Source organism: Oncorhynchus masou, chromosome 29, assembly GCF_036934945.1.
Source record: "Oncorhynchus masou masou isolate Uvic2021 chromosome 29, UVic_Omas_1.1, whole genome shotgun sequence".
Lineage (NCBI taxonomy): Eukaryota > Metazoa > Chordata > Actinopteri > Salmoniformes > Salmonidae > Oncorhynchus > Oncorhynchus masou.
In genome coordinates this window covers 23,262,186-23,288,104 of record NC_088240.1, presented here as the reverse complement: position 1 = coordinate 23,288,104, position 25,919 = coordinate 23,262,186, and the positions used below count along the sequence as shown (strand labels likewise).

General features: G+C 45.8%; 2 protein-coding genes across 3 annotated transcripts in view; one reads left to right on the top strand and one right to left on the bottom strand.

Moving 5' to 3' along the window:
- The window catches only part of gtf2f2b (general transcription factor IIF, polypeptide 2b), a 50,702-nt gene that overhangs the window by 6,287 nt on the left and 18,496 nt on the right, over nucleotides 1–25,919 (top strand). The window lies entirely within an intron of this gene.
- Nucleotides 19,968–20,919, bottom strand: kctd4 (potassium channel tetramerization domain containing 4). The gene has a single exon (XM_064944306.1). The coding sequence runs from the start codon at nucleotides 20,791–20,793 to the stop codon at nucleotides 20,023–20,025; it is 771 nt and encodes a 256-aa protein (XP_064800378.1). The 5' UTR covers nucleotides 20,794–20,919; the 3' UTR covers nucleotides 19,968–20,022.

The window sequence follows — 25,919 nt, the reverse complement described above, 5'->3', positions numbered from 1 at the left end:
TGGGCAAACAAGACATTGGCATTGGAGAAAGATGATCAAATTCTTGGAATGTAATTTGTGTGATACTACAAAATATTCTGCTAAATCTACATAAAATGACATAGAATTGCTTGACATTTTTATACAAGGCAATATTTTTCCTCAGAACTGCAAATAGGATGATAGGTTCATGCAATGCTTTTACTATAAAGGAGATCTCTCCATCCCTACTCTTGTCCACAGTGGTCTGCGATTCCACAACCGTCTGGTCCACAGCCCTGTGCTCTATCACTATTCCTGTGTTGCCATGTAATGCTTACAGGATGAAGAACAGGTTCTAAAACTGCATATCTAAAGCTCAGGTCTGTGCAAGAAGTGAGCTGAAGCTGTAGACTTGTTCTCTGCTATCTACTTTGTTTTAATGATTATTTTAGGTCTAGGGGAGGTTCACTTGTTTTAATGATTATTTTAGGTCTAGAGAAGGTTCACTTGTTTTAATGATTATTTTAGGTCTAGGGGAGGTTCACTTGTTTTAATGATTATTTTAGGTCTAGGGGAGGTTCACTTGTTTTAATGATTATTTTAGGTCTAGGGGAGGTTCACTTGTTTTAATGATTATTTTAGGTCTAGGGGAGGTTCACTTGTTTTAATGATTATTTTAGGTCTAGGGGAGGTTCACTTGTTTTAATGATTATTTTAGGTCTAGGGGAGGTTCACTTGTTTTAATGATTATTTTAGGTCTAGGGGAGGTTCACTTGTTTTAATGATTATTTTAGGTCTAGGGGAGGTTCACTTGTTTTAATGATTATTTTAGGTCTAGAGAAGGTTCACTTGTTTTAATGATTATTTTAGGTCTAGGGGAGGTTCACTTGTTTTAATTATTATTTTAGGTCTAGGGGAGATTCACCTGTTTTTTTAAGCTTTCAGGGGGGGTTTAGGTAAAATATACTTTTTCATCCGATTTTCTCCATGTAACCCTTTATTATAAATAATGTTCACTCACTTAGCAAAACAGAGAATAAACTTCTCTTCCCAAAGTCCCCATAATAAGTTTGGGTAGTTCAAAGCAAGCCCTCATAGCAGTCTCCTTCTCTTGTGTAGTTCCACTCTGTTAATTGAAGAAAGTCAGCAGGGAGCATATTTTCATATGGCCTATGTTTGAGGTAATGCTTTGAAGCCTCCAGACCTTCATTGTGTACAATATTGGTGTAAAGGGATTCAACATCCATCGTTACCAAGTAGGAAGATCCAACATCTTTGAGCTCAGATAGCTTGTTAAGAGTATGAGTGGTATCTTGAAGGAAAGATGGAAGTTTGCCACAAAAAGGCTTAATGTAGAAATCAATGTACTTGGAGGCAGGCTCTGATGTAATGTCATTGTTGCTGATGGGCCTTCCAGGAGGTTTATGAGGATCCTTGTGGACTTTTGGTAACGTGTAGTAGCACGTTAACCTAGGGTGGGCAGGGACTTTTTCCACATTTTGTTATGTTATCCTTATTCTAAAATGGATTAAATCGTTTTTCCCCCTCATCAATCTACACACAATACCCATAATGTCTAAGAATTATTGTTTTTTAATTTGAGCAAATCTATATAATACAATAAAAAAAAAAATTGAAATCACATTTACATAAGTATTCAGACCCTTTAGCCTGTACTTTGTTGAATACCTTTGCCAGCGATTTACAGCCTGGAGTCTTCTTGGGTATGACGCTACATAGAGATGTTCCATAGGGTTCAAGTCTGGACTCTAAAAACAACGTTCTAAAGACGGTTGACATCTAGTGGAAGCCTTAAGAAGTGCAAAATAACCCATATCCCACTGTGTATTCGATAGGGGTGAGTTCAAAAACTACAAACCTCAGATTTCCCACTTCCTGTTTGGATTTTGTCTCAGGTTTTTGCCTGCCATAATGAGTTCTGTTATACTCACAGACATCATTCAAACAGTTTTAGAAACTTCAGTGTTTTTTATCCAATAATAATATGCATATATTAGCATCTGGGACTGAGGAGGAGGCAGTTCACTCTAGGCACGCTATTCATCCAAAAGTGAAAATGCTGCCCCCATCCCAAACAAGTTAATGATCTATTGGATGATTCTCAAAGAACACAGAGGGCACATCCACAGGTTGATTTAAGATGGCGCCGGTGTTCCTAACCAATTGTGTTTTTTGTTGTTGTTTCTTTGCGTTGTTTAACTTATTTGTGTACTTATTTTGTAAATAATGTTGCTGCTGCTGTCTCTTATGACTGAACATAACTTCTGGGCATCAGAACAGTGATTACTCACCACGAACTGGCAGAATCCTTTTTTTTCCCTTTTAACGAGTCCGACGTGAATGACATACTGCTTTCCCGGGAACAGGCCCAAATCCTCCTCATTTGCGTGGAGAAAAAGGCGCCAGAGGTCGAGCTGCCTTCGGAGAATTTGAAGTCGATCGAATAAGCCCCCACTACCTTCCGTTCTGCTAGCAAACGTGTGATCTTAAGAAAATAAAATCAATGACCTACGTGGAAGATTAACTTCTCTAGGGTAGGGTGCAGCATTTGGAACGTTGGTTACATTTTTACATTACATTTAAGTCATTTAGCAGACGCTCTTATCCAGAGCGACTTACAAATTAGTGAATTCACCTTCTGACATCAGTGGAACAGCCACTTTACAATAGTGCATCTAAATCATTTAAGGGGGGGTGAGAAGGATTGCTTTATCCTATCCTAGGTATTCCTTGAAGAGGTGGGGTTTCAGGTGTCTCCGGAAGGTGGTGATTGACTCCGCTGTCCTGGTGTCGTGAGGGAGTTTGTTCCACCATTGGGGGGCCAGAGCAGCGAACAGTTTTGACTGGGCTGAGCGGGAACTGTACTTCCTCAGTGGTAGGGAGGCGAGCAGGCCAGAGGTGGATGAACGCAGTGCCCTTGTTTGGGTGTAGGGCCTGATCAGAGCCTGGAGGTACTGCGGTGCCGTTCCCCTCACAGCTCCGTAGGCAAGCACCATGGTCTTGTAGCGGATGCGAGCTTCAACTGGAAGCCAGTGGAGAGAGCGGAGGAGCGGGGTGACGTGAGAGAACTTGGGAAGGTTGAACACCAGACGGGCTGCGGCATTCTGGATGAGTTGTAGGGGTTTAATGGCACAGGCAGGGAGCCCAGCCAACAGCGAGTTGCAGTAATCCAGACGGGAGATGACAAGTGCCTGGATTAGGACCTGCGCCGCTTCCTGTGTGAGGCAGGGGCGTACTCTGCAGATGTTGTAGAGCATGAACCTACAGGAACGGGCCACCGCCTTGATGTTAGTTGAGAACGACAGGGTGTTGTCCAGGATCACGCCAAGGTTCTTAGCGCTCTGGGAGGAGGAAACAATGGAGTTGTCAACCGTGATGGCGAGATCATGGAACGGGCAGTCCTTCCCCGGGAGGAAGAGCAGCTCCGTCTTGCCGAGGTTCAGCTTGAGGTGGTGATCCGTCATCCACACTGATATGTCTGCCAGACATGCAGAGATGCGATTCGCCACCTGGTCATCAGAAGGGGGAAAGGAGCAGATTAATTGTGTGTCGTCTGCATAGCAATGATAGGAGAGACCATGTGAGGTTATGACAGAGCCAAGTGACTTGGTGTATAGCGAGAATAGGAGAGGGCCTAGAACAGAGCCCTGGGGGACACCAGTGGTGAGAGCGCGTGGCGAGGAGACAGATTCTCGCCACGCCACCTGGTAGGAGCGACCTGTCAGGTAGGACGCAATCCAAGCGTGGGCCGCACCGGAGATGCCCAACTCGGAGAGGGTGGAGAGGAGGATCTGATGGTTCACAGTGTCGAAGGCAGCCGATAGGTCTAGAAGGATGAGAGCAGAGGAGAGAGAGTTAGCTTTAGCAGTGCGGAGCGCCTCCGTGATACAGAGAAGAGCAGTCTCAGTTGAATGACTAGTCTTGAAACCTGACTGATTTGGATCAAGAAGGTCATTCTGAGAGAGATAGCGGGAGAGCTGGCCAAGGACGGCACGTTCAAGAGTTTTGGAGAGAAAAGAAAGAAGGGATACTGGTCTGTAGTTGTTGACATCGGAGGGATCGAGTGTAGGTTTTTTCAGAAGGGGTGCAACTCTCGCTCTCTTGAAGACGGAAGGGACGTAGCCAGCGGTCAGGGATGAGTTGATGAGCGAGGTGAGGTAAGGGAGAAGGTCTCCGGAAATGGTCTGGAGAAGAGAGGAGGGGATAGGGTCAAGCGGGCAGGTTGTTGGGCGGCCGGCCGTCACAAGAAGCGAGATTTCATCTGGAGAGAGAGGGGAGAAAGAGGTCAGAGCACAGGGTAGGGCAGTGTGAGCAGAACCAGCGGTGTCGTTTGACTTAGCAAACGAGGATCGGATGTCGTCGACCTTCTTTTCAAAATGGTTGACGAAGTCATCTGCAGAGAGGGAGGAGGGGGGGGAGGAGGATTCAGAAGGGAGGAGAAGGTGGCAAAGAGCTTCCTAGGGTTAGAGGCAGATGCTTGGAATTTAGAGTGGAAGAAAGTGGCTTTAGCAGCAGAGACAGAGGAGGAAAATGTAGAGAGGAGGGAGTGAAAGGATGCCAGGTCCGCAGGGAGGCGAGTTTTCCTCCATTTCCGCTCGGCTGCCCGGAGCACTGTTCTGTGAGCTCGCAATGAGTCGTCGAGCCACGGAGCGGGAGGGGAGGACCGAGCCGGCCTGGAGGATAGGGGACATAGAGAGTCAAAGGATGCAGAAAGGGAAGAGAGGAGGGTTGAGGAGGCAGAATCAGGAGATAGGTTGGAGAAGGTATGAGCAGAGGGAAGAGATGATAGGATGGAGGGGGAGAGAGAGCGAAGGTTGGGACGGCGCGATACCATCCGAGTAGGGGCAGTGTGGGAAGCGTTGGATGAGAGGGAGAGGGAAAAGGATACAAGGTAGTGGTCGGAGACTTGGAGGGGAGTTGCAATGAGGTTAGTGGAAGAACAGCATCTAGTAAAGATGAGGTCGAGCGTATTGCCTGCCTTGTGAGTAGGGGGGGAAGGTGAGAGGGTGAGGTCAAAAGAGGAGAGGAGTGGAAAGAAGGAGGCAGAGAGGAATGAGTCAAAGGTAGACGTGGGGAGGTTAAAGTCGCCCAGGACTGTGAGAGGTGAGCCGTCCTCAGGAAAGGAGCTTATCAAGGCATCAAGCTCATTGATGAACTCTCCGAGGGAACCTGGAGGGCGATAAATGATAAGGATGTTAAGCTTGAAAGGGCTGGTAACTGTGACAGCATGGAATTCAAAGGAGGCGATAGACAGATGGGTAAGGGGAGAAAGAGAGAATGACCACTTGGGAGAGATGAGGATCCCGGTGCCACCACCCCGCTGACCAGAAGCTCTCGGGGTGTGCGAGAACACGTGGGCAGACGAAGAGAGAGCAGTAGGAGTAGCAGTGTTGTCTGTGGTGATCCATGTTTCCGTCAGTGCCAAGAAGTCGAGGGACTGGAGGGAGGCATAGGCTGAGATGAACTCTGCCTTGTTGGCCGCAGATCGGCAGTTCCAGAGGCTACCGGAGACCTGGAACTCCACGTGGGTCGTGCGCGCTGGGACCACCAGATTAGGGTGGCCGCGGCCACGCGGTGTGGAGCGTTTGTATGGTCTGTGCAGAGAGGAGAGAACAGGGATAGATAGACACATAGTTGACAGGCTACAGAAGAGGCTACGCTAATGCAAAGGAGATTGGAATGACAAGTGGACTACACTTATCGAATGTTCAGAACGTTAAGCTTACGTAGCAAGAATCTTATTGACTTAAATGATTGAAATGATACAGTACTGCTGGAGTAGGCTAGCTGGCAGTGGCTACGTTGTTGACACTACACTAATCAAGTCGTTCCGTCGAGTGTAATAGTTTCTACAGTGCTGCTATTCGGGGGCTAGCTGGCTAGCTAGCAGTGTTGATTACGTAACGTTACGTTAAAAGAACGACAATAGCTGGCTAGCTAACCTAGAAAATCGCTCCAGACTACACAATTGTCTTAGATACAAAGACGGCTATGTAGCTAGCTAGCTACGATCAAACAAATCAAACCGTTGTACTGTAATGAAGTGAAATGAAAATGTGATACTACCTGTGGAGCGAGGCGGAATGTTGACCGGGTTGTTGAAGTTCAATTCGGAAGACGTTGGCTAGCTGTTGGCTAGCTAGCTAGCAGTGACTCCTACGTTAAGGACGACAAATAGCTGGCTAGGTAACCTCGGTAAATTAAGATAATCACTCTAAGTCTACACACTCTAAACTACACAATTACCTTGGATACGAAGACAGCAAAGACAACTATGTAGCTAGCTAACACTACACTAATCGAGTCGTTGAGTGTAATAGTTTCTACAGTGCTAGTGGACGTTAGCTAGCTGCTGTGCTAGTGGACGTTAGCTAGCTGCTGGGCAGAAAGCAGTGTAGACTACGTTAGGACGACGAAATACGATAATTACGCAATTATCTTTGATACAAAGACGGCTATGTAGCTAGCTAAGAAGAAATTGCTAAGATTAGACAAATCAAACCGTTGTACTATAATGAAATGTAATGAAAAGTTATACTACCTGCGGACCGAAGTGTAGATGCGACCGCTCGCTCCAACCCGGAACGTTGAAAAGCATGCCTAAATTAAACAGCTTTCTACTCAGGCCCAGAAAATAGGATATGCATATAATTAGTAGAGTTGGATAGAAAACACTCTAAAGTTTCCATAACTGTTAAAATAATGTCTGAGTATAACATAACTGATTTTGACAGGCGAAAACCTGAGAAAAATTCATTCAGGAAGTAGGATTTTTTAAACTTATCCATTAACTTAGGACTCGAATTGCAGTTCCTATGCCTTCTACTAAATGTCAACAGTCTTTAGAAATTGTTTCAGGCTTGTATTCTGAAAAATGAGGGAGTAAGAGCAGTCTGAATGAGTGGACCCTGCGTGTCAAAGAGCTTTTTCATACGCGCGACCAGAGAGAGTGCCTTTCTAGTTGACCTTTTATGTTGATGACGATATTGTCCGGTTGAAATATTATAGATTATTTAGGCTAAAAACAGCCTGAGGATTGAATATAAACATCGTTTGACATGTTTCTATGAACTCTACGGATACAATTTGGATTTGTTAACTGCCTGTTGTGACTGTGTTTGAGCCTGTGGATTACTGAAGAAAATGCGCTAACAAAACGGAGGTTTTCGGATAGAAAGAGAGACTTTATCGAACAAAAGGAACATTTATTGAATAAATGAATGTCTTCTGAGTGCCACCATATGAAGATCATCAAAGGTAAGGGATTCATTTTATTTCTATTTCTGACTTGTGTAACTCTTCTTCTTGGCTGGTTACTGTTTGTAATGATTTGTCTACTGGGCTATGTTCTCAAATAATCGTAAGGTATGCTTTCGCCGTAAAGCATTTTTGAAATCTGACACCGTGGTTGGATTCACAAGAAGTTAATCTTTAAACCAATGTAAAATAGTTGTATCTTTTCTGAATTTTTATAATGAGTATTTCTGTATTTGAATTTGGCGCTCTGCAATCTCACTGGATGTTGGCCAGGTAGGACTCAAGCGTCCCACATATACAAGAGAAGTTAAACTACCAATGGGACAATATAAACAGTAATATCTTATGCTTCACGAAGTCGTAGCTGAACGAAGACATTATCAACATACAGCTGGCTGGTTATACGCTGTATCGGCAGGATAGAAAAGCGGCATCTGGTAAGACATGAGGCAGTGGACTATGTCTTTTTGTAAATAACAGCTGGTGCACGATATCTAAGGAAGTCTTGAGGTTATGAGGTAGAGTATCTCATGGTAAGGTACCTTTTCATATGTATTTTTCGTAGCTGTCCACATACCACCACAGACTGATGCTGGCACTAAGACTGCACTCAATGAGCTGTATTCCGCTATAAGCAAACAGGAAAACACTCACCCAGAGGCTGCGCTTCTAGTGGCCGGGGATTTTAATGCAGGGAAAATTAAATCTGTTTTACCAAATTTCTATCAGCATGTTAAATGTTCAATCAGAAGAAAAAAAACTCTAGACCACCTTTACTCCACACATACACATACAAAGCTCTCCCTCGCCCTCCATTTGGCAAATCTGACCATAATTCTATCCTCCTCATTCCTGCTTACAAGCAAAAGTTAAAGCAGGAAACACCAGTGACTCAGTCAACAAAAAAGTGGTCAAATGAAACAGGTGCTAAGCTACAGGACAGTTTTTCTAGCACAGACTGGAATATGTTCCGGGGTTCTTCCGATGGCATTGAGGAGCACACCACATCAGTCACTGGCTTCGTCAATAAGTGCATCACTGACGTCGTCCCCACAGTGACCATACGTATAACCCCAACCAGAAGCCATGGATTACATGCAACATCTGCACTGAGCTAAAGGCTAGAGCTGCCACTTTCAAGGAGTGGGACTCTCACCCGGAAGCTTATAAGAAATCCCGCTATTCCCTCTGCCGAACCATCAAACAGGCAAAGCATCAATACAGGACTAAGATCTAATCATAGTACACCAGCTCTGACGCTCGTCGGATGTGGCAGGGCTTGCAAACCATTAGACTACAAAGGGAAGCACAGCCGAGAGCTGCCCAGTGACACGAGCCTACCAGACAAGCTAAACTACTTCTATGCTCGATTCGAGGCAAATAACACTGAAACATGCATGAGAGCATCAGCTGTTCCGGAAGACTGTGTGATCATGCGCTCCATAGCCGATGTGCGTAAGACCTTCAAACAGGTGAACATTCACAAGACCGCAGGTCCAGACAGATTACAAGGATGTGTACTGCGAGCATGCGCTGACTAACTGGCAAGTGTCATCACTGACATTTTCAACCTCTCCCTGCCCAAGTCTGTAATACCAACATGTTTTAAGCAGACCACCATAGTCTTTGTGCCCAAGAGCACTAAGGTAACCTGCCTAAATTACTATCGACCCATGGCACTCACGTCTGTAACCAATAAGTGCTTTGAAAGGCTGGTCATGGCTCACATCAACACCATTATCACAGAAACCCTAGACCCACACCAATTTGCATACCTCCCTAACAGATCCACAGATGACGCAATCTCTATTGCACTCCACACTGCCCTTTCCCACCTGGACAAAAGGAACACCTATGTGAGAATGCTATTCATTAACTACAGCTCAGCATTGGACACCATAATGCCCTCAAAGCTCATCAATAAGCTAAGGACCCTGGGAGTAAACACCTCCCTCTGCAATTTGGATCCTGGACATACTGACGGGCAGCCCCCAGGTGGTAAGGGAAGGTAACAACACATCCGCCACGCTGATACTCAACACAGGGGCCCCTCGGGGGTGCGTGCTCAGTCCCCTCCTGTACTCCCTGTTCACTCATGACTGCATGGCCAGGCACAACTCCAACACCGTCATTACGTTTGCCGATGACACAACGGTGGTAGGCCTGATCACCAACAACAACGAGACCGCCTATAGGGAGGAGGTCAGAGAGGTGCCAGGACAACAACCTCTCCCTCAAGGTGACCAAGACAAAAAAGATGATTGTGGACCACAGAAAAAAGACGACCGAGCACGCCGCCACCCTGGCGGCTGCAATGGAGCAGGTTGAGAGCTTCAAGTTCCTTGATGTCCACATCCCCAACAAACTATCACGGTCCAAGCACACCAAGACAGTCGTGACGAGGGCACGACAAAACCTATTGCCTCCTCAGGAGACTGAAAAGATTTGGCATGGGTCTTCAGATCCTCAATTATACAGCTGCACCACTGACTGGCTGCATCACTGCCTGGTATGGCAACTGCTCGGCCTCCGACCGAAAGACACTACAGAGGGTAGTGCTTACGGCCCAGTACATCACTGGAGCCAAGCAACCTGCCATCCAGGACCTCTATACCAGGCGGTGTCAGAAGGCAGTAAAAATTGTCAGACTACAGCCACCCTAGTCATAGACTGTTCTCTCTGCTACATCATGGCAAGCAGTACCAGAGCGCCAAGTCTAGGTCCAAGAGTCTTCTAAACAGCTTCTACCCCCAAGTCATAAGACTCCTGAACATCTAGTCAAATGGCTACCCAGACTATTTGCATTGCCACCTCTCTTTACACCGCTGCTACTCTCTTTTGTTGTTGTCATTTATGCGTAGTCACTTCAATAACTCTACCTTCATGTACATACTACCTCAACTAACCGGTGCCCCCGCACATTGACTCTGTACTGGTTACCCCCCTGTATATAGTCTCGCTATTGTTGTTTAACTGCTGCTCTTTAATTACTTGTTACTTTTATCTCTTATTCTTGTCCGTATATGTTCAAACTGCATTGTTAGTTGGCTGCTCGTAAGTAAGCATTTCACTCTGTCTACACCTGTTGTATTCGGCGCATGTGACTAATAAAATTTGAATTGAAGTGAAGGGGTTTGAATATTTTACGAATATTTTAGGAATTCACCTGTATATGCTAAAGGGTCTGTGTACATTCCATCGAGGGCATAGTGGAACAGTAGGCAGGCAGTTATTCAGTCAGCTGTGTGAACATTTCCTGCTGATTATTCCTGGCAACACTTACCTCCTTTGTGAGAGAGCAGAGCAAAAGGTGACCGTCTCTCTGAGAAACAATGACTTTTCCTGCCTGAACAATACGCTGCTGCCACTTCTGGCTGGATGATGTCCATCTGGACCTGGGCTGGTAGCTTTCACACCAACCTTGGCACATCCACCCAGCTTCCCAGCCCATCAGACACTGCATATTTGTTCTATTCCGGCAGCAGCCCTTGCTTGATGAATTGAACGAGGTCTTCTATCTAGAGCTGAGCTGGAGAGTAGAGACATGTCCAGTAGGAGAAGGCAGAGAAACTGTCTGCCATCCCTACCACTCTGGACTTGGCTTCTCCTCTCATTACAGACAAGGACAGACAGAGAGACAGGAGCTCAGTTCTCTGCCTGGCAATAATTACATGACAGCTCCAGTAGAGAGACTGGAGAGAGAACTGAGCAGGTCTGAGGGGGTTTGGCTCTCTTTGATCTTTGTAGTTAATATAATTGTGTTGACTGCAGAACTTTTGGTGAATGGGGCTCGGTAAGACCTATTCCTAGAATAATGTAGGCTACTGTACACAACAGGCACGGTGAAGAATCCGGTCCAAAATGAAAACATGAAACTTTGGGCTTGAAATGGTATCATTTTATCAGGGATTTTTTTCACCTAAAGAAAAGCTCGACTGTCAGGGAGAATAGAAAATCACAAAACAATACATTTAGCAGTGTTCATTTTGTTTGAGCAAAAGAACACAGCATTATCCAAGGAAAATGCATAGAATTGCAGGAAACTAACTTTAAAACTGCCACATTTCCTCAGCTACATGGCAAAATTGAAGGAAATTTGCTTTAAAACTGCTAAATAAAATCTCAGCTCCATGGAGAAAGGTGTATAATTGCAGGAGATTAGTTTAAGATTTTTCTATAGTGCCAAGATGGCTGCCTCTAAAATGTAACCTCTCTGATGGCCCAAATGTGCTCACTGCCTCGGATTCAGACTGCTACATTTCTTACAAGCTGCATCTGATCCTACGAGAGATGGAGGCAGCGAAGACAGACAAACCGACAAAGAACATGACAGCGGGGAATTTTGCTCAAAGCAATTAGATGCACTCAGGGGAGAGCCTGGATTTGTGTACTGTATATCAGCATCACTCATCCACTCCACAACAGGTGGGCTCTTTCTGCTGTGTGTAATGCAGTATGATTATCTCCAGACAGAGTCAAAGGGGTCTTGGCTGACTGCGTGTCTGCAGTAATAGCGGAGTACAGAGTGTTATTAAAAAATGATCTGTATCTCTCTCTACAGGGAGAATCTCTATGCTCTGCTCACCAGACCTGGCTGCTCTGTTTACCGTAGCTTCTGGAACATTAGATGGAAGTAGTTTCACCCCTAACCATTTGCAATTAAAAACTTACTGAGAGAACCACAACCTGTAGGAGTGGGAGAGAGACGAAGAGCGGGGAAGAGAGTGGGAGAGAGGAGAGGGGGAGAGAAAGATAAAAAAGAGAGCTGGTTGGGGGGGTGAGAGAAAGAGAGCAAGAGGGAGGAATGGCTTTCTAACAGCACTTGCAGCTGAGCCTATTCACTGCCAGCTTCTGTGGCCTGTTGCTAAGCAACCTCTTAATCAATACCTGCTGCATGCCAGAGCTGTGCAGAACGCAGAAAAAAATAAAACACTTAGACTTAAAATTACATGAACCAACTACTACTGACATTCCGCGCATGGCTTCTGTAGGAATGACATCATTAATGGACGCAATTAGCGCTGTCTGCGTTGATATACACTGAGTGTGCAAAACATTAGGAACAACTTCCTGATATTGAATTGCATCCTCTTTTCCCCTTAGAACAGCCTCAAGTCGCCAGGTCATGGACTACAAGGCGTCAAAATCATTCCACAGGGATGCTGGACCATGCTGACTCCAATGCTTCCTACAGTTGTGTCAAGTTGGCTGGATGTCTTTTAGGTGGTGGACCATTCTTGATACAAACGGGAAACTGTTGAGTGTGAAAAACCCATCAGCATTGCAGTTCTTGACACACTCAAACCGGTGTGCCTTGCACCTACTACCATACCCCGTTCAAAGGGAGGACTTTAACCTTTTGTCTTACCCATTCACCCTCTGAATAGCACTAACGCAATCCATGTCTCAGAAATCCTTCTTCAACCTGTCTCCGTCCATTCATCTACACTGATTTGAAGTGGATTTAACATTTGACATTAATAAGGGATCATAGCTTTCACGTAGATTCACCTGATCAGTCTGTCATATAAAGAGCAGGTACAGTACATCCACCTATGGTATACCAAATCAAATTGTATTTGTCACATGCACCAAATACAACAGGTGTAGACCTTAGGGGCTCCTAAGTAAGCATTTCACTAACTAACAACGCAGTTTAAAAAAAATATGAATAAGAAATAAAAGTAACAAGTAATTAAAGAGCAGCAGTAAAATAACAATAACGAGACTATACAGTGGGGTACCGGTACAGAGTCAATGTGCGGGGGCACCAGTTGAATTCACCAATTTGTAAGTCGCTCTGGATAAGAGCGTCTGCTAAATGACTTAAATGTAAATGTAATGGAGGTCATTTGTACATGTAGGTAGAGATAAGTGACTATGCATAGATGATAACAGAGTGGCAGTGGTGTAGGGGGGGGGGGGGGGTGGCAATGCAAATAGTCTGGGTAGCCATTTGATTAGATCTTTAGAAGCCTCTTGGACCTAGACTTGGCGCTCCGGTACCGCTTTCTGTGCGGTAGCAGAGAGAACAGTCTAACACTAGGGTGGCTGGAGTCATTAGCAATTTTTAGGGCCTTCCTCTGACCCCACATGGTATAGAGTTCCTGGATGGCAGGAAACTTGGCCCCAGTCTTGCGGTCGGAGGCCGCTCCGTTCCATACCAGGCAGTGATGCAACCAGTCAGGATGCTCTCAATGGTGCAGCTGTAGAACCTTTTGAGGATCTGAGGACCCATGCCAAGTCTCCTGAAGGGGAATAGGCTTTGTCATGCCCTCTTCACGACTGTCTTGGTGTGCTTGGACCATGGTAATTTGTTGGGGATGTGGACACCAAGGAACTTGAAGCTTTCAACCTGCTCCACTTCAGCCTCGTCGATGAGAATGGGGGCATGCTCGGCCCTCTCCTGTAGTCCACAATCATCTCTTTTTTCTTGATCGCGTTGAGGGAGAGGTTGCTGTCCTGGCACCACACGGCCAGGTCTCTGACTTTCTTCCTATAGGCTCGTCGTTGTCAGTGATCAGGCCTACCACTGTTGTGTCATCGGCAAACGTAATGATGGTGTTGTTGTGCCTGGCCGTGCAGTCATAAGTGAACAGGGAGTGCAGGAGGGGACGGAGCACACACCCCCGAGGGGCCCCTGTGTTGAGGATCAATGTGGCGGATGTGTTGTTTCCTACCCTTACCACCTGGGGGCGGCCCATCAGTAATCCATTTGCGGAGGGAGGTCTTTACTCCCAGGGTCCTTAGCTTATTGATGAGCTTTGAGGGCACTATGGTGTCGAACGCTGAGCTGTAGTCAATGAATAGCATTCTCACATAGGTGTTAATTTTGTCCAGGTGAGAAAGGGCGGTCCTGAGTGCAATAGAGATTGCATCATCTGTGGATCTGTTAGGGCGGTATGCAAATTGGAGTGGTCTAGGGTTTCTGGGATAATGGTGTTGATGTGAGCCATGACCAGCCTTTCAAAGCACTTCATGGCTACAAATGTGAGTGCTATGGGTTGATAGTCATTTCGGCAGGTTCCCTTAATGTTCTTGGGCACAAAGACTTTGGTGGTCTGCTTAAAACATGTTGGTATTAGACTTGGGCAGGGCGAGGTTGAAAATGTCAGTGAAGACACTTGCCAGTTGGTCAGTGCATGTTCACAGTACACGTCCTGTAATCCATCTGGCCCTGCGGCCTTGTGAATGTTGACCTGTTTAAAGGTCTCACTCACATCGGCTGCGGCGAGCGTGATCACACAGTCTTCCTGGAACAACTGGTGCTCTCATGCATGTTTGTGTTATTTGCCTCGAAGTGAGCATAGAAGTTGTTTGGCTTGTTTGACAGGCTCGTGTCACTGGGCAGCTCTCGGCTGTGCTTCCCTTTTGTAGTCTGTAATGGTTTGCAAGCGCTGCCACATCCGACGAGCGTCAGAGCCGGTGTATTACGATTAGATCTTAGTCCTGTATTGTCCCGCTTTGCCTGTTTGATGGTTTGTCGGGGGGGGGGGGGGGGGCATAGCAGGATTTCTTATAAGCTTCCGGGTGAGAGTCCCACTCCTTGAAAGCGGCAGCTTGGAACCACCAAGACTCTTCCTAGAGCTAGCCGCCCGGCCAAACTGTGCAATCGGGGGAGAAGGGCCTAGGTCAGGGAGGTGACCAAGAACCCAATGTTCACTCTGACAGAGCTTCAGAGTTCCTCTGTGGAGGTGGGAGAACCTTCCATAAGGACAAGCATCTCTGCAGCACATGACCGCCTGCTTTGAGTTTGTCAATAGGCACCTAAAGGACACCGACCATGAAAAACAAGATTCTCCGGTCTGATGAAACCAAGATAAAACTCTTTGGCCTGAATGCCAAGTGTCACGTCTGGAGGAAACCTGGCACCATCCCTACGGTGAAGCATGGTGGTGGCATCATCATGCTGTGGGGATGTTTTTCAGTGGCAGGGACTGGGAGATTAGTCAGGATCGAGGGAAAAGATGAATGGAGCACAATACAGAGAGGTCCTTGATGAAAACCTGCTCCAGAGCGCTCAGGACCTCAGACTGGGGTGAAGGTTCACCTTCCAACAGGACAACGACCCTAAGCACACAGCCAAAAGAATGCAGGAGTGGCTTCGGGACAAGTCTCTGAATATCCTTGAGTGGCCCAGCTCGAGCCCTGACTTGAACCCGATCTAACATCTCTGGAGAGACCTGAAAATAGCTGTGCAACGACGCTCCCAATTCAACCTGACAGAGCTTGAGGATCAACAGAGAAGAATGGGAGATACTCCCCAAATACAGGTGTGCCAAGCTTGTAGTGTTATACCCAAGCAGACTCTAAGATGTTATCGCTGCCAATGGTGCAACAAAGTACTGAGTAACGGGTCTGAATACATTTTGTAAAATTTCTAAAACCTGATTTTGCTTTGTTATTATGAGGTACTGTGTGTAGATTGAGGGGGGAAAAAACTGGTAAATTTTACAAAAAGGTGTCTACACTGTAAGTGAATTTGTCCAATTAGCTTACTTATGACTTCTTCAAATTTGGGGACTAGATACATAGTGCTTTATTTCTAAATGGTAAAACAAATATGTATAAAAATACCCTCAAATAAAAATGTAAATTCTGTACTGTCACCTATTATGAACAGTTACTTCTAAAATATGAAATGCTTTGTAGAGACACATTTTAAAATATCTTTACTGTCCAAATACATGTGGAGGGGAGTGTATGTACTACATAGATAATGTACAAGTGTGTGTATATATTGGGCCTGTGTAGAACATAAAAATATTCTTTAGAATGTACAGATTATTTCGAATATCGAGGTTTATAGGTTATTTAGTGCTTACTGAAGGCTGGTGATTTATTTGAGAGAAACCGCAGCATGTGGCTCAGCTCCGCTACAAAGTGATTGATTCGGCTGTGTGTGTTTGTCTTTTTCTCTGCCTTTCTTTCTATGCCATTCATATGGCTCCTGTCTCCCCTTGCCTTTTTCTCTCTCCCTTTCTCTCCTCTCTCTTTTTCTCTATGCCTCCCTCTTTCGGGCTCTTCCCCCTCACCCCCCTCTCTGCCTCTTCCTCCTCTACCCTCTTTCTGCCTCTCTCCTCTTCCCCCTCTCCCTTCTCTGCCTCCTCTCCCATCTCTGCCTCTTCTTCCTCATCTTTTTCTCTGCCTCTTCTCCCTCTACCCTCTCTTTCTCTTCCCCCTCTAGCCCTCTTCCCCCTCTAGCCCTCTTCCCGCTCTAGCCCTCTTCCCGCTCTAGCCCTCTTCCCCCTTTAGCCCTCTTCCCCCTTTAGCCCTCTTCCCCCTCTAGCCTTCTTCCCCCTCTAGCCCTCTTCCCCCTCTAGCCCTCTTCCCCCTCTAGCCCTCTTTCCCCCTCTAGCCCTCTTTCCCCCCCTAGCCCTCTTTCCCGCTATTGCCCTCTTTCCCGCTATTGCCCTCTTTCCCGCTATTGCCCTCTTTCCCGCTATTGCCCTCTTTCCCGCTATTGCCCTCTTTCCCGCTATTGCCCTCTTTCCCGCTCTAGCCCTCTTTCCCGCTCTAGCCCTCTTTCCCGCTCTAGCCCTCTTTCCCCTCTAGTCCTCTTTCCCCTCTAGTCCTCTTTCCCCTCTAGCCCTCTTTCCCCTCTAGCCCTCTTTCCCCCTCTAGCCCTCTTTCCCCTCTAGTCCTCTTTCCCCTCTAGCCCTCTTTCCCGCTCTAGCCCTCTTTCCCGCTCTAGCCCTCTTTCCCCTCTAGCCCTCTTTCCCCTCTAGCCCTCTTTCCCGCTCTAGCCCTCTTTCCCGCTCTAGTCCTCTTTCCCCTCTAGCCCTCTTTCCCCTCTAGCCTTGGCCTCTTGTCAGTCTAGGTTGGCTGTAGTTGATCCATCCATAAGAATCATTCCAGGGGTAAAAGGATAGTTAGGAATGTTAGTTGTTTCCCTTAGTTACGCATAGACATGGAGACACCTAATACTATAAGGAACAAGCTCGGTGTGTGTGTGTGTGTATATATTAGAGGGAAGAAAGTCAGTGTGGAGACAAACAGTGAATATTAATCTGAATAATAATCTGTTAATGGGATGCCTCTGTTTTTTAATAAGCTGTGTGCTCTCTGTATTTCTGTCTTTTCCTCTCTCTGTTGTTCTCTTGTTCTGTATTAATCCCCACCCCCCTCTCCCTGATCCCACTGCTTCTTCCTCTACCCCTCTTCTTCCATCTCTTTCTCACTCTCTCTGCCACCTGTGGCTGAGATGTTCACCAATCTGAGCTAACAGCTAATTGGCACAGTGGTACCTCATCAAATATGGATGGGCCTTATCTGCAATTAAAAAGCTCTTAGGTTTGATGTCCCCCTCAGCATACTGCTGGCTCTGGGAGCCTCGTGTTTTCTCCAATGCCAGAAGAGTGTGCGTGCGTGCGTGGAGCTTGAGTGCTGTAGTGGATCAGAAGGGATGTGTTCAGTAGTATGAAACATAGAGACAGTGTTCACTGTGTGTGTCATGAGTAGGGGGCTGTAGGTCTGAATAAGGAGTGTGCTACAACAGATGGTTTCCAGGGAGGTTTGAGACGCAGGCTAAGTCGAGGTGGGTGTATTATGTGGTCAACACTACAGCTACTGTACTTAAAGCATAGACTGAGTTTAGTTATTTTAGTTCCTAATATTCAGTTCTCGCACCATCTGTTGCCTTGTGTCAGAAGGGTTCTGTCAGAGATGAATTACAAGGTGGTAAAACAATTAGCACTGGGAGGCAGGGGACTCTGTTTAAGACCAAACTTAAGGAAACGTGTCTGCTTAGTCCGAGGTGCACTGTATCATACTCTACCACTCGTACTCGGTACAAACATTTAATGGAATACTGACCCACTGCTCAACAACAACCCCTTTAGCAGAGTTTTGGGAAATAACTACACAATTATTGATTCAATATGTTTAGTCTTGTTGTGGAATGTAGTATTGGCCTAAATGCATAGTGAAATATTTGATAGTACTACACATTTAAAAGGTTGAGATATGGATGTAAAAAGAGGTACACCTTGAGGGAAGAGAGCAGTGTTTATTGAACTGCCTTCCTGACCCACTTCTTAAAATATCAATAGTCTCCATGGTCTGGGGAACATAAATCCTAGAGGCCCTGGGATGAAGACACCTGCACAACTGTCAATCACTAACCTCACTCACCAGTGATCACTTCCTATATGAAATGTTGGCTTATAACATTGGGCTCCCGAGTGGCACAGCGGTCTAAAGCACTGCATTTCAGGCGTCATTACAGTCCCTGGTTTGAGTCCAGGCTGTATCACGTCCGGCCGTGATTGGGAGTCCCATAGGGCGGTGCACAATTGGCCCAGCGTCATCCAGGTTTGGCCGTAATTGTAAATAAGAGTTTGTTCTTAACTGACTTGCCCAGTTAAATAAAAATAATATAAAAAATGATGAATGTAGTGAAATGGGAAAAGAGATTTATTATAGGAATTCAGATTTGATTATGATCCTTTCAGGTAGGTTATTACATTACAGATGTAGGATCTTAATCTGAGCCAGTTTGCTACAGCAGGAAAATAATCCTTCAGAAACAGGAAATGTGAATTATTATATGGATTATAAATCATTGACATTTTTGTAAGGGTTAAGGATAAATCAAGTCTGAAATATCAAAGTGGAAATTATAAACTTCAGAAGCTTTTTTTAAGCCTCAAATACACCATGTTTTACTTTTCCTGAATGAAAGAAGGTTCTGCAACGGTGATTTAAGGTCCTGAATCTGTACGTCAAAACACTGCATGTTTGGTTTGAGGTGACTGCTCTGGGATGTTGGGCACTGATGCATGTTCCAGTACACTAAGCTGACTTTCTAAGTTGCTAACTCTGTTACAGTTCTATGTCTGATACATTAGTTCCCAGTCTATTCTATTAAAGCGCTATGGTCAGCTCTATCTGCCTTAGTCAACTGTCATAATGTTGATGCAATTAAATATGATATACAAGTCCCCTTGTACTGTATATAATAGAGTAGACACAAATGCCAGCATGACTTGTGGAAAATATTAGATAATATAATCATGCCGATATTCATGACTTTTATTTTGTGTGAAACAAAACACTCACATTTCCAAAATACCACACATTGTCACATACTCACTCACAGCACTTACAATCACAATGTTGATGTCTGATTTGAAAATCTTCACTGCACATGCATCATGCTAGATTTGAACCTTTTGGGTCTAAACTGTCTGTGCTTCTCTGCTGCAGGGCATTCACACTGACCTCCCTTCGATCTAGTCAGGCAAGTTGCTGCAATTAAACAATAGTTTTTTTGTCCAATGATCAGCCACAGTCAGTCAGAGGTATAGTGTTCAACTGTACCTCTCACCTCAGAATCCAGAGAAAGGCTTGGTCACACAACCGAAAACACACACTGTAATACCTCACGGTGCACTAAGGCTGGTTTGAAGAGGAAGCAGCCTGGATGGAAAAAGCAGCGTATGTATGCGTAATTCAGTAGGGGACTGGTGCTCTGAGAGGTTGTGTTCTGTCCTGCAGCAGTGAGGGTGGATGCTCTCTCTCTTGACTCTTCGGTTGGACTCCAGACAAAGTGCAGAGAAATGACTGTCCTGTGTCAATTTCAATCTAGGGGCTAGGGGTCAATCTGGAATCAGACACCTTTCTCCTTCCCTCATCCCTTTGTCTCCTTCTTGTTTCCCTCACTACCTACTGTACCTGCCCCCCTCTCTCCCAGTCTTCCCCTCTCTATCCACCTCCCTGTTCATTCCCTTCCTGATCCTGCTCCCCCATCTTTCCCTCTTCCCTGCCTCTCCCCACCCTCTCTTACTTGACAAAATGCAGAGCCTCTGCGGCCACCACAGATCCCTTGCTGCTGTCCAGAGAGCTGATTAGAGAGAAGCCAGCCTTCAGGGCCAGCATCACCGTCTCTAGCTTCAGACACTCCAGGGTACACAGGAAGGTACTGTCCTGTTTCAGCACCAGCCTGGAGCCAGGGTCCGACTTGATGAAGTGGCGGAACTGGATCACGTTGGACGACACCTCAAACTCCTCCGGGAAGCCGTCCAGCCGGCTCTTTGAGATCTGAACCAGGCGCCCTTTGATCTTGTCGATGAAGGAGGGGTCGCTGCAGTACACCTTGAAGCCCTGCGACCTCTCGTCAGTCACCTCCAGGAAGGCAGGCTCCCGTTGCGCCGCCCGCATCCCCTCCCACTCTGAAATGGCCTCCACCAATCCGCTGAGGCGGTAGAACTCTGCTTCTCCTCTCAGAAGGCCCACCTCTCGGAAGTCGTCGGGCAGCTGCAGGTCTCCGGTCCGCAGAAAATTGAGGATGTGTCTGAACACGGGGCCGTCGCGGTCGATGAAGGGGTTGCCCATGGAGTCAGTGTGCTGGATGGGCTTCCTGCCGCTGGCCAGCTCCTCCAACACTGACCCCTGGTGGCGGCTGAGGGTGGTGCGGTGTGCGGCATAGAGAAAGCCCCCCACGTTGAGAGTGATGGTGCCTGAGGAGGGCTTCTTGATGCTCTTGCTGGGCTGCAGCAGGTCTGGGTTGATCTGTCTCAGTTCACTATCCATCCTTCTGAGGTTCCATTCCATGCCGCTCCCGCTCAACAACCGCACAGTCTTTTTGTCTGTGTGTCCTCAGGATAAGTGTATAGCGTGCAGTAACAAAGTGTGTGTGTATTAGCGTATGGGAGCGTCACGGAGAGGTACTGGCATAGAGAGGAGTGCAGAGCGCACTGGTAACAGAATGAGTCTGCCTCTATTTGTCTCTCTCTCCTCCCTCTTACATCCCTCCCTCACTCTCTCGCTCTCTCTCTCTCTGTTGGAGGAAGAGAGGGGGCCAGTGCCATCCTCCATTATAGGGTGGGAGGAGAGAGTGTGTGTGCTTTAGAGTGAGAGAAAACAACAGAGTAGAAAGAGTGGCAGGTGCACTCCTTGCCCCTCTCTCATCCTCTCTAAATCTCCCTGTCTTTTCTCTTTCCCCTCTCTCTCGTTCCTCTCATCCCCTCTCTTTTTCTATTTCTCTCCATCTTCCCTTATCCCACCTCTCATCCAGCCCCCCTCTCTCTTTCTTCCAACTCTCTCTACTCCACTTTCTCCCTGTCTTCATAATTAGCCCTCTCCTCTCGCTGATGAAAAGGTTCCTCAGCTGTGCTGCTGCACGTGAGAGCAAAGGAGGCCCTGAACACACACGCTTTATATACGCTTGCAGATACACACCAACCTCCTACCAACACACAAACACACACACACACACACACACACACATGACGTTGTCCTAGCTGGGAACTTGGATAACAAACCTCTCTCCCCAACCCTTAGACTGAGAGAGGGGAGGTGGCAGTATCTCTGTTATAAAGACTTACTGCAGTCAGATATATGTTAGACTATGTTTACAGCTTTGTGCAGGGTGGCATTACTGGCAGCATGGTGGGCACATTCGCTGGCAGTGTGATGGGGATGGGCAGATGGCCTGATTTCTCTCTCCAAGATTGCGTACAGTTGGTTAAGATCTCCCTGTGTGTTTTTGTGGGAACAGCCCAATTACTGGTGAATGCAGGCAGGGTCTTTGATTTGTCCACATCTTCGTTGTATCCAGTTGACTGGAAGGTAATTGGGTCTGAACAGAGTGTCATGTCTCTGTTACTATGCCAACAGTCTCTGTTACTGCTCTATAAGGAAGACCGATGCTTGTTTGTTATTATGGTCATAGACTTGTAGTGTCAGTAATGTACACTATATATATCACAAGTATGTGGATTTGCCTATTTCAGCCACAATAATTGGCAGGGTTGCACATTTTGGGGAATATTCAGAGGTGGAAATATTCAGAGGTGGGAATTAACGAGAATATATAGGAATTAACGGAAATAATGCAAAATAATATTAATACCATTTAAATGTAATGTTTTTTGCATTGGATATATTTCCCATATCATATGGAGACAAACATAAACCTTTTACATAATTGCAAATTATTAAATCCTTCCAATATAAATAAATTTAGAGAAACAATTTAGTTACGAATTGAACTTTAATTTAAATGAGTTGACTCTTCACATGGGATGATTTCACTGAACAACAAAAGAAAGGGAATATTGAATGATCCCCAATGATCCATCGCATTTCCCCAAAACTTTTTCAACATCTGTAAAATGATAGTCTAGAAACTAAAGCTTTGGCTGTTTTCCTCTCAGGCTTCCATGTCTTCTCCCTGGACCTCCTCAATGTCCACCTCTTGAACATCAGACTCTGAGGCCTCATCTTCACTGTCACTTAACAACCTTGTTGAGGATGGCTCGTTGTCAGGCTCAAAAAGCCTAGAATTTGCCCGGATGGCCACCATTTTTTCAACCCTTGTATTGGTCAGCCTGTTGTGTGCTTTGGTGTCTGTGTTCCCAAACAAGGACCAGTTGCGCTCTGAGGCGGCTGATGTTGGTGGGATTTGGAGGATGGTGGAGGCAACAGGGGAAAGAGCCTCAGATCCACAAAGTCCCTTCTACCAGGTGGCTGATAAGATATGTTGGGACGACTGCCATATTGCATTTCCGTCACAAAGCCCTTGCTTGGAAGTGTACATCGCCAGACTGCTAAGAACCTTGCCCTCATCCAGGCCAAGGTGGCGAGCCATGGTAGTGATGACATCATAGGCCTTGTTGAGCTCTGCACCAGACAGGATGCTCTTGCCAGCATACTTGGGGTTCAACATGTACGCTGGAGCATGTATAGGCTTCAGGCAGAAGTCTTCACGCTTTTTGATGTACAGTGGGGCAAAAAAGTATTTAGTCAGCCACCAATTGTGCAAGTTCTCCCACTTAAAAAGATGAGAGGCCTGTAATTTTCATCATAGGTACACTTCAACTATGACCGACAAAATGAGAAAAAAAATCCAGAAAATCACATTGTAGGATTTTTAATGAATTTATTTGCAAATTATGGTGGAAAATCAGTATTTGGACACCTACAAACAAGCAAGATTTCTGGCTCTCACAGACCTGTAACTTCTTATTTAAGAGGCTCCTCTGTCCTCCACTCGATACCTGTATTAATGGCACCTGTTTGAACTTGTTATCAGTATAAAAGACACCTGTCCACAACCTCAAACAGTCACACTCCAAACTCCACTATGGCCAAGACCAAAGAGCTGTCAAAGGACACCAGAAACAAAATTGTAGACCTGCACCAGGCTGGGAAGACTGAACCTGCAATAGGTAAGCAGCTTGGTTTGAAGAAACCAACTGTGGGAGCAATTATTAGGAAATGGAAGACATACAAGACCACTGATAATCTCCCTCGATCTGGGGCTCCACGCAAGATCTCACCCCGTGGGGTCAAAATGATTGCAAAAATCCCAGAACCACACGGAGGGACCTAGTGAATGACCTGCAGAGAACTGGGACCAAAGTAACAAAGCCTACCATCAGTAAAACACGACGCCGCCAGGGACTCAAATCCTGCAGTGCCAGACGTGTCCCCCTGCTTAAGCCGGTACATGTCCAGGCCCGTCTGAAGTTTGCTAGAGAGCATTTGGATGATCTAGAAGAAGATTGGGAAAATGTCATATGGTCAGATGAAACCAAAATATAACTTTTTGGTAAAAACTCAACTCGTCGTGTTTGGAGGACAAAGAATGCTGAGTTGCATCCAAAGAACACAATTCCTACTGTGAAGCATGGGGGTGGAAACATCATGCTTTGGGGCTGTTTTTCTGCAAAGGGACCAGGAAGACTGGTAAAGGAAAGAATGAATAGGGCCATTTTCCTGAGATTTTGAGTGAAAACCACCTTCAATCAGCAAGGGCATTGAAGATGAAACGTGGCTGGGTCTTTCAGCATGACAATGATCCCAAACACACCACCCGGGCAACGAAGGAGTGGCTTCGTAAGAAGCATTTCAAGGTCTTGGAGTGGCCTAGCCAGTCTCCAGATCTCAACCCCATAGAAAATCTTTGGAGGGAGTTGAAAGTCTGTGTTGCCCAGCAACAGCCCCAAAACCTCACTGCTCTAGAGGAGATCTGCATGGAGGAATGGGCCAAAATACCAGCAACAGTGTGTGAAAACCTTGTGAAGACTTACAGAAAATGTTTGACCTCTGTCATTGCCAACAAAGGGTGTATAACAAAGTATTGAGATAAACTTTTGTTATTGACCAAATACTTATTTTCCATCATAATTTGCAAATAAATTCATTAAAAATCCTACAATGGGATTTTCTGGATTTTTTTTTCTCATTTTGTCTGTCATAGTTGAAGTGTACCTATGATGAAAATTACAGGCCTCTCTCATCTTCTTAAGTGGGAGAACTTGCACAATTGGTGGCTGACTAAATACTTTTTTGCCCCACTGTATTTCCTAACTGCAGTTTCCTCTGCTTGGAGCAACAGTGAAGTGGGCAGGGAGGTACAGATTTCTTCTCTTACATATGCAAGCAGAATCGGAACATCAGAAAGGATGGCATTGTCTCCCTCAATCCGTGCAATGGCTACTGCTATAGGTTTCAGGCTGCTTACCACTTTCTCCCAAAATGCATCATCCAGGAGGATCCTCTTGATGGGGCTGTCCATATCGGCAGACTGATATGGCCATTTCTTGAGAGACTCCTTCCCATCCAGGAGGCTGTCAAACATGATGACAACACCACCCCAACGGGTGTTGCTGGGCAGCTTCAATGTGGTGCTTTTATTCTTCTCACTTTGCTTGGTGAGGTAGATTGCTGCTATAACTTGATGACCCTTCACATATCTAACCATTTCCTTGGCTCTCTTGTAGTGTATCCATTGTTTTCAGTGCCATGATGTCCTTGAGGAGCAGATTCAATGCATGAGCAGCACAGCCATTGGGTGTGGTGTGAGGGTAGGACTCTCATTTTAGACCAAGCAGCCTTCATGTTTGCAGCATTGTCTGTCACCAGTGCAAATACCTTCTGTGGTTCAAGGTCATTGATGACGGCCTTCAGTTCATCTGCAATGTAGAGACCGGTGTGTCTGTGCTCTTGTAGAATACTGGTTGAGGGCTGGAGATGATGTAGTTAATTATTCCCTGCCCACAAACATTCGACCACCCATCAGAGATGATTGCAACACCGTCTGCTTTCTCTAGGATTTGCTTGACATTCACTTGAACTCTGTTGAACTCTGCATCCAGCAAATTAGTAGATAAAGCATGTCTGGTTGGAGGGGTTTATGCTGGGCGAAGAACATTCAGAAATCTCTTCCAATACACATTGCCTGTGAGCATCGGAGGTGAACCAGTTGCATACACAGCTCGAGCAAGATATTCATCAGCATTTCTCTATGTTCCTCCATTGAGTCAAAAATTCTTCTGATTCCAGGAGGACCCTGAGCTGTTGCTATCGATAAGGTGTCTGATTCATCATTTTCACCTCGAATAACAGTAGAGGGACTTTTGTCAGATGTTGCTTGTTGTGAGCTCTGAGGGAACTTTATGCATTTGGCCAGATGATACTGCATTCTTCACATATGATTTGGCACAGTATTTGCAGATGTACACAGCTTTTCCTTCTACAATAGCTGCAGTGAAATGTCTCCACATATCAAATAGTGCCCGTTGCATTTTCCTATAAAGATTAGAATATTTTTTGTAAAAATAAAATACAATTCCATGTACATATAAATAGCTAATCAGTTAGATTAAACAACTCCTTTTGTAAGTTAAATGTTTTAAAATAAAACATGTATGGAAACAGGTGAATTAACACTC